This window comes from Symsagittifera roscoffensis, chromosome 4 (assembly GCF_963678635.1).
Source record: "Symsagittifera roscoffensis chromosome 4, txSymRosc1.1, whole genome shotgun sequence".
Taxonomy (NCBI): Eukaryota; Metazoa; Xenacoelomorpha; order Acoela; family Convolutidae; genus Symsagittifera; species Symsagittifera roscoffensis.
In genome coordinates, this window is record NC_087065.1 from 65,426,142 (window position 1) to 65,438,758 (window position 12,617).

General features: G+C 36.7%; 3 protein-coding genes across 3 annotated transcripts in view; all 3 read left to right on the plus strand.

The window, feature by feature from the left end:
- LOC134843757 (exportin-T-like) overlaps positions 1-12,617 on the plus strand; it is a 551,312-nt gene that overhangs the window by 236,565 nt on the left and 302,130 nt on the right. The window lies entirely within an intron of this gene.
- Positions 61-1,154, plus strand: LOC134844993 (cilia- and flagella-associated protein 300-like). The gene is made up of 2 exons (XM_063861822.1): positions 61-273; positions 606-1,154. Exons 1-2 carry the CDS (start codon positions 61-63, stop codon positions 1,152-1,154), a joined length of 762 nt encoding a protein of 253 aa, XP_063717892.1.
- Positions 1,150-4,524, plus strand: LOC134843759 (uncharacterized). The gene is made up of 4 exons (XM_063860022.1): positions 1,150-2,030; positions 2,281-2,519; positions 2,753-3,032; positions 3,724-4,524. Exons 1-4 carry the CDS (start codon positions 1,453-1,455, stop codon positions 4,232-4,234), a joined length of 1,608 nt encoding a protein of 535 aa, XP_063716092.1. The 5' UTR covers positions 1,150-1,452; the 3' UTR covers positions 4,235-4,524.

Here is a 12,617-nt window from a genome sequence, read left to right on the forward strand (position 1 = left end):
TTTCGTTGTTGTTTCAGTAATATAATTAGTATATATGCGGATCGTTTTTTCTAGAGAGCAATGGAAAAATCGTTCCAATTCAATCTGCTAGAGAGTGGCGTACAGCTAAGTCCAGAACACAAAGAGCTTCTGATGAAATGGGGCTTGGATCGATCCTTGAGCAAGCACAAGTTCAATTTTGATCAGCCCATGCAAATTTATGAAATCGAAAATTTTATTTACAGTCTTTTGAGAAGCCAAGCAGTCTCTGCATCTCTGGGAGTTGCTGGCCTGGTATGTTGCTTTTTCTCCAGTAAAGCAAGTTGGTTTGCAATTAGAGTGCAAAATGAAAAAATTGACTTTGAAAAAATTAATCAAAATGAAAAGTTACGTTTGATTAGTTGGGCCGGTATGTTGTTCGCATATATTTTATGGGGACTTTCGGTACGTGTTTTTGATTTACTTGCATTTAGATCCACTTTGTAAAAAGTATTTGAGCTCGAACTTTTGATTCTATTTTTCTGACTATCGAGGCGTTTTACTATTTTTCAAGATAATTTCATGCTGGTTAAAGCAAAAGTGTAAGTCTTGAAGAGGAAAAATCTAGGCTATCCTGATATTTTTAGGATATCGTGAAAGTTAAGTTTGAAAAGTTGACCTGCAATAACACTACCCTGGATCTGTTCAATGTTCTAAAAGAAGGCTCCATTGCTCCTGTAAGGCCCGACGGGAGTATCAATGGCTGTTTCCCAGACAAATTTCAAGACGTCAATTGTGAAACTGAGCTACACATGGCACTTTTGAACGAGGACTCCGATCAATACTGCTTGTTTTCGGATGAAGACCGGAACGAGTTTCTGTTCCGACTCTTTCAATTGGTAGTCATCGGAGGATCTTTGTGTCAATACGAGAACTTACTGCAACCGTACTTGGACGTAACTAAGCAACTCTACAAATCGCTTGTCAGCGTGTACAAAAACAAAAGTGAGAACAATAAACTGATGGTCTCATCTTCAGTTTTTGAGGTCAAAGAAGTCTCTAGTGAAGACGGGGAATCTTTTTTTCCTGCGTCATCTTGGAAAGACGAGCATGTACAAACAGTTTGTTATGTAATAGTTGACCCTGAGAAAAGACATGTAACAATTTTGACCAACAAGCACATTCCTTTCTGGTAAGCTATTACTCAATTTGTTGATTGCATATTTGGTACATTCTATTCTCATAACACCCTCTCCTGCCTGAATGTCAAGTTTTTGTAGTCAGTCCTTGTATTTTCATCACATTGGTCCGTTCAATGTAAAAAGTTATATAATATAATGTAAAAATTTCTGAAGTTTTGTAAAATATTGTAAAATATATCGATGAAATAAATTCAAGAAGTTCCTATTCATCACATTAAAATTATAATAAAAAATACTATACATGTACTAGAACAGATTCAGTTTTATGATTGCTTTTTAAGATTGTTTTATTATGACTTGCGATTCAACAGCAAAATGCGAAGCCGATAGTGGTTTGATTGCTTCTATCAACCTGATGATTCAGTCTATCTCTGAAAATGAGGTCATTTCAGCCGACAAAGTTGAGGCGGGAGCCAAATTAATTCTGGAGCATGCGAACAAATTTTCATCGGTTTCAGTGGAATGTCTCGAAACTTTGATTAAATTTGTTGCACTGGCAAGCGCCAATGGAGCTATAACGATTCTAGACTCGTTCCCGCGAGCTGTTTCTCAGATGTACAATTATGCAACTAAAGGGACCCTCTCCAAGACGATAGTCCAGAAGCTATCGTCATTGTCGGTGACGATGGTCAATATATTTGGTTCTGACAATAACAGTGAAAGCGACGTTCTAGAAAGTGCCCTCAAGTTCCACAGTCTAGAAGGATCTCAAGAGTCTCAGCAGCTGCTGGAAATGGCTGCCGTACAATGTACAAAAAAGTATATGAAGTTCTATGAATCAGTTGCAAAAACTCCGTCTAATTGTTCGGGAGCTGAGCTGTCTCAGTTGGCTGCGTTGATTTCTCCTTTGTCTTTGCTGGTCATATCCAGGTAATCCAGTGAAACTTAATTTTAGATAAAGTTTAGTCTCTTAAGAGAACTCGATCTAACCTGATTTCCCCTCCAAGTATCAAATCAAAAGAGCGGTATACATAAATGTGTTTTTTTTGCATATGATCTCAGATTTATATTTGACAGCATAGTTTGCTTATTTATGTTATGGGAATTAAATAAAGCTTGCAATGGATCGCGATTCGTACATATCAACAATTTTTGCCAGAGCTGACTGTTCCTTGTTTAGAAATAGCGAGGAAGACAATCTGGACGTGTGTTGTACGTGGGCCATCAAGGCGTTGTCAGCTGCGGTGGATCCGCTGTCTCGGCAGAGATGTCTGGGCTACATTGGTGCATGCATGCTTGTAAAGGGCACAGAACACGTGCAGAATCTGTTCACTTCTGCTCAAGTGTCGTTCCCTCTCCTGTTCTCACTGAGCTGTGTTGAAGTGCGAATGTGTCTAGAGAAGCAGCAAGATCAAAATGGTAAGAACTGTCCATTTCTTTTGATCCCGATCCAAATTATTTTTCATCAAAATCTCACCCTGATTCATGGTTTTAGTTTTAATAAGCGCATCTAATCAAATCTGTTTCAATAAGAAACAGGAGTTTGAATCCAGAATGAACACATTTTATTGTCACTTAATGGAAGTCACTGCATTATAGTTGACGCCGTTTCTCTTTCAAAGCTGAAATAAAAAATATGTATGATTGTTAAGGGGAATCAATGGTGCTCTCAAATGACTCTCTGTCATGTCTCTTGTCTGCGCTGGAGTCCGCTCTGGACGATATATGTGGAGGAAGGGTGGAGTTGGCCTCTCCAGATGAGTTCATGATTGTGTTCGACAGCTACAAGACCATGAGCCTCAGTCTGTTATTCTTTCTCACAACCACTGTGGGTTCAGGGGGCGAGGAAAGTGTACAAGGAGACATAAGGAGAGATTGGGTTCTGGTGTGCAATGCGTGGAAGCTGATGTCAACATACCTCTGCGAGACCGAGTAAGTGCACAAACGGATCGGATGTAGTGAAAAATCCCATTTTCCAACTTTTCACATTGGTTACCATGTAAGTTGCGACCAATTTAGAACGAAGGTGTCGTAAACATGGTTGCAGCGTTGCAAATAGTTTAATTATCTGAGAATTTTGTGGCTTTAGTTGTGGCTAATGTTTGGTTCTTATTAGCTTCTGTGGCTGAGTGGTTGGTGTTAGAGACTATTAATTTCCAGGTCGCAGGCTTGAATCTTAGAGCTAGTAGAATTTTAACTAATTTGAGGTCTATTTGTAATTTTTATTATTGCACTCAGGGTGACCACTTGGTCACTATTTTAGTGACCAGTCACTATTGCTCACTAATTGGTCACTATTTTTTCAATGGTCACTAAAAGTCACTATTAACAACAAAGCTTTCTGTTTCTTAATATTTTTCTTAATATTCTTTGCACTATTTTGAGATATCCGTTTTTGGTGACGGACCCTAAAATTTTTCTAAAGGCGCCTTGGGAACCAATATATACTAATATTGATGGGGTGCGCGCGCCGAAAAAACGCAATTTTTCAGCTTGCTTATTCAAAATTATGCCTGCGGCGCAGAAATTTTGGCCAAAACAGCGGAAATAATGTCCCAGCAAAGTTAGAACTAAGATGCAGTATTAGATTATCAAAGACGTTATCAGTCTTCTAATGTTTCAGTGACCTGCCTGACGACAACTTTGATTTCAAACTGCTCATCAGATCCATTCAGAGCCACACGACTAAATGTGGGCCGGAGTTCCAGATGTCATTAATCCAAGCAGCCCTGCCTCTGTTCATGTTGATAAGCAGCAAGGAGTCCTATATTGAACTTATTGTTGAACTGGAGCTACATCTAAAGTTCATCAATTTTCTCAAGACGAATGCTACTGTCAATGCTAACCCGAAAGTCAAATCGATAGTTCTCTGCTGTCAGTTACTGGTCCACGTCTCAGCCAATCATGTGCTAGCGTCTCTCGACCAATGGGTTGTGGATGTTTTAAACATCGAAGATGACGACATTTTTCTTCATGTTACGAGACTATTGCTGAAATCGTCATGCAACTCAGCGATTTTCAATAAGAGTGACGAAAAGTTGACAGAGTTGATGGATCGGTTGAACAAAGTTGCACTGGACGTTGAAGGATATTACGATGAGTGCATGGAAACGCTGGAACTTCTAAGAGTGTGACGCTGTACTGAAATTGAATATGGGGTGCTTTCAATTTTGAACTAATCGCATGAGTTGTGCAACTCACTGGTGTTCTAGAGAAATAGTACTTGCCAAGAAATGAAGTGCCGCTCTAGAGAGTTAGAATTTGACTTGGCGTTTGACTGATTGATGATCGGGTTGCATTAGGCAATCAGAATATGAGACAGGTGTTTTGATTTGGGCTTGGTCCGTGCTAGACAGAGAAAGTTTAGAAGAGTTCTAAAACTAACTGCTTGAAACTAACTTGAAGCTTGCTTTTGTTTTACTCACTGTTGAATTAAATTGCTTATAAAAAGTGTTTTACTCCAGGAGATCAATTTGTTGCGAACAGATCAATATAACTTAAGGTACCAATAGGTACTTGAGAACACGATAAGGTAATTACCCTGGCAAAAAGCAAGGGTATTGCAATCGGGTACTAGACTTTTTTCCCGTAATTAGTTTTAGGCTATAAATTTCCGACATGCTCAATTTTTTGAAAATTTAAATAAAACTACCTCCGTTAATTTCAGACATGCTCAATTTCTTGAAAATTCAAATAAACTATCTTCAGGTATTGTCCGTTTCCGGTGTTAATTTTATTTCAAATAATTTTCTTAAAGTGTATTATCATGTATTAACAAAATAACATGTACTTGACAAAATGTATTAAAATCAGGTATTATTAGACTTGCCAGAGCAAGTTTCTTGAAATCGGGAACAAGACTTTTTCCAGTAAACAACTTTTCTTACATGTTTTAATTTTTCTTCAACTTGCTTTCTTTTTGAACCTTCGCAACATCCAGGTTCCTTTCCACTTGGACTAGGGTTAACGCCTTCGCCTTTGTACCCTAAAGTCGGGTTGGCCTTTGTACCCTAAAGTCTGGGCCATATCACATATCTTGTTTGTCCTATAAGTAAATTTCATTGCAAGTGCAAGTGTTGTTCTTTGTAGAGCCAGGAGGTGGACTTGATACTTTTTACATTTCTTTTAATCTATTTTTTCGACTCAACAGGTGTCTGCTTAAAGATTAGTCGGCTTATTTTTTTCTCGTGCTGTTGGCAATTTAAGTTGTTGTTAAAAGTGCAAATGTTGTTCATTATAGTCTCAGGTGGGACTCAAAACTATAAACTCTTCATGAAATTTTATTTTTCCTGCTTAATTTGTGCCTGCTCAAAGATTGTTGGCTTTGTTTCCTCTTCGTAAGTTTTGTTCCCTTTCTTATGTAATACTCAAATTTCTGCCAAACTAGCGTAGAATGAATTTTTATCGAGACAAACGGAAATTTAATTTTTTGTAGAACTTTCCAACGTTTTCCATGTTTTCGACTTGTTTTTAGGTGTGTTTAATCGCAAGTGGCGCGGAGCTCCGCTTAGTCTCTGTGTTGAAATATCTTTAATACCAGTTGAAACATGTTTAGAACCAGTTGAAAATAGTACCAATTTAAGCAAAGCTGCATCAAGTTCTCACGATTGTGGAACAGCAAAGTTAGCTACATTAAAGCCGAAAAATACTTCATATTGAAAACAAGGATAGCCGGTTGCGGCGCAAGTACCACAGAATTTCCGACCATATTCACAAAAGCTACAAATCAAAGTTCTTCAAATTAGTGTCGTTTTTTGTACTATCAGATGCACTATCGAATAATCGATGCTACGCTCAGATGCACTATCGAATAATCTTGGCTCAGTTGAAACTTATAAAAATTGAAACATTTTTTAAAATACGAATTCTCAACAATTCTAAAAATTAACGTTGATGAGAAATCTTAACTTACAACCTTGCTAATTTTTACTACGACGCTAGCACAATACAATTTATGCGAAGGCAGTTTGAAAACTTAATTAAAAAAAGTTTGAAAACACTATATTTTACAACAATTACGATTTTTAGGATCTTCTGATAGCACATCAAATGAGCTTCTGATATCAATCATTTAACCAAAGGTTTTATTTTTTTTGGGGGGGGGGGAATTATTGAAAGTTCTAGATCACTAACCTCAATAAGTCGGCAAGCAGGATTTTTTTTCATTCTTACAGAATGAGTGCTCATATGTACGAAAATTAGATTGTTTGTGAGATGCTCTCATTTTTTTGAAGTAAGTCACCATCATGAACCAACAATCATTATTGCGTTGTGGTTTGGCGTTTGAATTTAAGTATTTAAACAGCAGTGATTTTGGGTTGAAATGTCTCGTTTTTGAAATAAGCGCGCAATATTTACCTATTTTTGATTGAACTTTTTGTATCTGATTGTGAAATGAAAATTTAGGATCAATTAAAAGATCAAGTTATTTGCATCTACTCCAAGATTATAAACAGTGCCATTTAGCACAACATGGAGATTAGAAGCACTTCTACTGTTATCAAAACTCATAAATGAAGTGCCAGAGTTCAAGGTGAGTTTGTTGTACTTCAGCATTTAAAAAATAAAGCGAAAATAATGTCCCAGCAAAGTAAGAACTAAGATGCAGTATTAGATTATCAAAGACGTTATCAGTCTTCTAATGTTTCAGTGACCTGCCTGACGACAACTTTGATTTCAAACTGCTCATCAGATCCATTCAGAGCCACACGACTAAATGTGGGCCGGAGTTCCAGATGTCATTAATCCAAGCAGCCCTGCCTCTGTTCATGTTGATGAGCAGCAAGGAGTCCTATATTGAACTTATTGTTGATCTGGAGCTACATCTAAAGTTCATCAATTTTCTCAAGATGAAAAATTTATTTGTATCAGGTTGGTTAATTAGTGCATTATCGACAGGAGATATGGAGTGCGGAGAAAGCACGAAAAAATTATAATCAGTCCTTTTTTAATGGTTTTTCGTTATAATTGTGAAAAATTTTCCGCTCCATTTACTTTCATTGAATTCCGTTTCCAATTTGGATTTTTTTTTGTTTTAACCAACTTCATCGAATTAAATGTACAATTCCCCCTACCCCCACCCAACCAGTTCAATGGGAGGGGAAAAATACGAGTTTTTCACAAGATAATTTCAATGAAAATGTCATATCACTTGCATAACAGATTAAATTATCGACCCTAAATCAAATATCGATTTAAAACGTCGATGTAGCTCATCAAAAAAAGTTTAATGAACAAATTCAAAAAAAAAACATTTTGCGCGTATGTTGGAGGAGATGCATATTTTATACAAAACTAACTTAAGAATTAATACAGGCTTGTGAACGAAAATCTACGGTAGGTCAATTAGGACGGATTGTAAGGTTGATGCAATTAATCGAGGTCCCTTTTCAATAGCAAAAAGTTTTCTCTTCCAAAAAATACTCATCAAAAGCAATTTTCTCAGCATAATTAAAGTTTTTGTAGAATTTGGACATGTTGACAAATTTTCTAATTGACTTTCAATTTTTTTGCAGTAAAATTCGATTTTATTCTACATTACGAGGCCAAACTGCATTTTTGAAAAATTCAGAAAAAATTTGAAGAAATAAATTTGACATACAGAATTGAATTAGTTAGAACAGATAGCATGCTTCACTGCAGTTAGCAACATGTTCTGACTGTTTTTTTTCTGGATGAAAAAAGAACTTTTCATAGTTACTTTGAAAGGATTTTTTTTATTATAACATTTTAAAAAAAAGATATCTTCAGCTCAAATTCAAAAATGGCTTGAAAATTCCCAAATCGATCAGTTTGGGTTAACTGCTATCAATTAACGTGCTATATCCTTCATGCAATTAACGCGTGAGTGGCTTTTGAATCCGATTACATGTGCAAATATTCCGTACCTTTCATCCAAAGTTTGAACAACAAGACGAGTACTGGAATTAATCAGACAGTAAATCGAGGTACTAATTTTAACTTTTTTGTGACCAGTGTGAAGGAACTCAGTTGTATGTTGTTTTAATTTCAAGCGACTTCTAAGTTAGTACGAATAAAAAAGTTACAGATGTCACCCACAAATCTGCCAGGTTTGAAAAAGGTTGGTCTGAATACAAAAACTTTTGCCCAATTTACAGCGGGACTAAATGGGAGATGAGTTGAGTTTGTTATGATTTAAAAAAACCATTTTTTTTACAATGGTTGTTAATACACTTGCGATTAGCTACGGTGTTGCAATCGTGTACAAGACTTTTTCACGTAAACAGTTTTGTTCACAGAAGGTTTAACTTAGTAGGAATAGTAAATAGGTGACTACCTAGTAATTATGTGACCCTTGTTTTGGGAAGAATGTCGCTTGTTTCGGCTGAATTATGTTTTCATAAAATTTTTGTATTCGCAAAACCGCCTTTCCCCTAGAAAAATTTCAGCGCACGCCACTGAACGGTGTCGGAATGCTTTTCTTGCAATACGTTTTGTATATTTTGTTCATACTTGATGGTTGCATCTGTTTAATTTCGTTGTGCTGCGTTTCGCTTCGTTGGCTTGAGTCAATTATTTTCGGGCTCTTCCTCACTGATTCTGGCATGTCGTTTTTCGCTGTTTTTTTCTCGATATCAACTAACAAGTTAAATAAAGTGAGTATAATTTTCTTATTCCTGGCTGCTAAATTTGTGAGCCTGTTTTTAGAAACACTCTCGAAAGAGTTGGAACAAAGTATGGCGTAAGTTAGTTTTCTTCCACGCTTTCCTGGGGCCTCAATTCCGAGAAAATTTCCAACGATTATCTTAGCGTTTAATATTATTTAGTGTAAAAGTGATATTATGCCAAGCGTCTGATTTTACTAAAAAGTTGTTTTATTCAAATTAATATCCTTCTTTAAAATATAAAAAATTAAACATTTAATTTTCTTAATCTCTATAATCACCCTGGTTAGTCGAAACCCTCTGGGCTATTTGCTACTTTTTTCCTTTGCTAGTCTAACAAACTCCCCCCAAGGATGGGAGAGCTATGTTCTAAACACAAAATCGGGTACGTTAAATCAAGCTCAACAAAGATACTAATCACAATCTTTTATTGCTTTGGCAAATGACCGTTACACTTCTATTTGTGGATGAAGATACGTACTTTTGAACTGAACTTTTGAATTTTGAATTGAACTTTTTGGCGGTGCCACTGTGGTTAAAAAGTCATGTTAATTTTAGTGCCGCTACCGCGGTAATTTTAGTGCAACACCGTTGACGCTTGTTTCCATTTTGAGGTTTGGTAAGTTTTTGAATGGTCTTCAATCAAATCTGCGAATGATGTTCGATTGTGTGCAGGGGCGGTTTCAGGCAGGATGGGGGGGGGGGAGAGCGGTGGTGGATGCTTTTTCTCGAGGATTCGATCCCCTCACCAACCAAAGGGTCCTCCTTTGGTATTATTTATGACATCCATTTTCGGCCGACCAACAGTTAACTTTTTCTAAAGGCGCCAATATATACTCACTTTGAAGGGGAGCGCGCGCCGAAAAATAAACAATTTTTTGGCCAAATTTGTCCAAAGAAAGTCAAAAACTGCATTTTTGACCTGTTTTTTTTTTTAAAAAAAACGCCTGCGGCGCTGAAACTTTTTATCAAATGAGTTCTTCATAGTGCTCTTGCAGCGCTCGCCAAATCTATTTGCTCGATCTAAAAAATAAGGTCGACAAAATTTTTGTATATTTTGTTCATACTTGATGGTTGCATCTGTTTCATTTCGTTGTGCTGCGTTTCGCTTCTTTGGCTTGAGTCAATTATTTGCGGGCTCTTCCTCACTGATTCTGGCATGTCGTTTTTCGCTGTTTTTTTCTCGATATCAACTAACAAGTTAAATGAAGTGAGTATAGTTTTCTTATTCCTGGCTGCTAAATTTGTGAGCCTGTTTTTAGAAACACTCTTGAAAGAGTTGGAACAAAGTATGGAGTAAGTTAGTTTTTTTCCACGCTTTCCTGGGGCCTCATTTCTGAGAAAATTACCACCGATTATCTTAGCGTTTAATTATCATTTAGTGTAAAAATGATATCATGCCAAGCTTTTGATTTTACAAAAAATTTGATTTATTCAAATTAATATCTTCCCCCTCCCCCACCTCCCTGCCAGTTTACCACAACCTCCATTCGCCCCATTCATGGGGGTTATTTATTGGTAGATTTTGGGGAAGGGGGCTTATGATTTACACCATCTTAGTTTACCCCCCCCCCCCCCCCCCCCCCGTTTCCGTTTACTGGGGGAGGGGGTTTGGGCAAATGCGGATGGATGGGGGGTAAAATACGGGGTGGGGGGGGGGGGGTGTTAATTCGAGTAGATTAAGATTGCGAGTAGGTCGTGAGTAATGCAGAAATGTTGTAAACGTTTCGCAAATGATTTTACAAAAAAATGTATAGATTATATTCCGTTATAATCCATTATAATCCATTATAAGGGATTTTAACTGGATTATAATCCATTATAATGGATTTTAATGGATTGTGTTTTTACGAAAATAATCGATTATAATGGCAATATAATCGATTTCGTGGTCCAAATTTGCCACAATAATGGAATGTAATGACATTTTTGACAAAATTTTTTCATTATAATCGATTATTATCCATGGAACTCTGGTGCAAGAATCTGTTTAAATTCCATAATATCCGAAAAAATTGGGCAAATTTTATCGTAGTAATAGTTGAATAGAATTGTAGCCGCATCATTTCTGAATTTAATTGCCTAAGAATATTTTTCGCCATTTAAACTGCAAATTGTTTTTCGGAAGCGAACAACTTCTTTACCAATTTTTGTTCTAAGTTGTAATACAAACAACATGACTTTTTTCTTCGGATTTAGCCGAAGAATTGAGCCTCTATAGTAGTAGAAATATCATGCCGTCTATTTTAAATTAAGAGATAGCAATATGTCAATTTTAACACAGAGCCGAGGCGGAGCTTCGCACCATTTGCGATACAACGCATATATGAAAAACTTGACTAAAAAAATGAAAGATAACTAGTGAACAAAAATTTTCCTATGTCTCGATAAACAACAACTAGGGACCTAGCGCAAGCTGAAGCTCGTCTTCGATAGTTTATGATATTCTGAGAATTGAAAAGGCAGTTTTAAAGAAACGGTCGAAAGCTCGAAACCCTGACTTTCCGTATCCATTATTTTTTCTCTATAAAACAGATTATGGTCACTAAGTAGAGAAGATCTCGAAAACTGGGTTTCTCAATTGAACTTTCTCAAAAAGACTTTTTCACGTAAACAGTTTTGTTCACAGACGGTTTATCTTAGTAGGAATAGTAAATAGTGACTACCTAGTAATTATGTGACCCTTGTTTCGGGAAGAATGTCGCTTGTTTCGGCTGAATTATGTTTTCAAAAACTTTTTGTATTCGCAAAACCGCCTTCCCCTAGAAAAATTTCAGCGCACGCCACTGAACGGTGTCGGAATGCTTTTCTTGCAATACGTTTTGTATATTTTGTTCATACTTGATGGTTGCATCTGTTTCATTTCGTTGTGCTGCGTTTCGCTTCCTTGGCTTGAGTCAATTATTTGCGGGCTCTTCCTCACTGATTCTGGCATTTCGTTTTTCTCTGTTTTTTTCTCGATATCAACTAACAAGTTGAATGAAGTGAGTATAGTTTTTTTTATTCCTGGCTGCTAAATTTGTGAGCCTGTTTTTAGAAACACTCTTGAAAGAGTTGGAACAAAGTATGGCGTAAGTTAGTTTTTTTCCTTGCTTTCCTGGGGCCTCATTTCCGAGAAAATTTCCACCGATTATCTTAGCGTTTAATTATCATTTAGTGTAAAAATGATATCATGCCAAGCTTTTGATTTTACAAAAAATTTGATTTATTCAAATTAATATCTTCCCCCTCCCCCACCTCCCTGCCAGTTTACCACAACCTCCATTCGCCCCATTCATGGGGGTTATTTATTGGTAGATTTTGGGGAAGGGGGCTTATGATTTACACCATCTTAGTTTACCCCCCCCCCCCCCGTTTCCGTTTACTGGGGGAGGGGGTTTGGGCAAATGCGGATGGATGGGGGGTAAAATACGGGGTGGGGGGGGGTGTTAATTCGAGTAGATTAAGATTGCGAGTAGGTCGTGAGTAACGCAGAAATGTTGTAAACGTTTCGCAAATGATTTTACAAAAAAATGTATAGATTATATTCCGTTATAATCCATTATAATCCATTATAAGGGATTTTAACTGGATTATAATCCATTATAATGGATTTTAATGGATTGTGTTTTTACGAAAATAATCGATTATAATGGCAATATAATCGATTTCGTGGTCCAAATTTGCCACAATAATGGAATGTAATGACATTTTTGACAAAATTTTTTCATTATAATCGATTATTATCCATGGAACTCTGGTGCAAGAATCTGTTTAAATTCCATAATATCCGAAAAAATTGGGCAAATTTTATCGTAGTAATAGTTGAATAGAATTGTAGCCGCATCATTTCTGAATTTAATTGCCTAAGAATATTTTTCGCCATTTAAACTGCAAATTGTTTTTCGGAAGC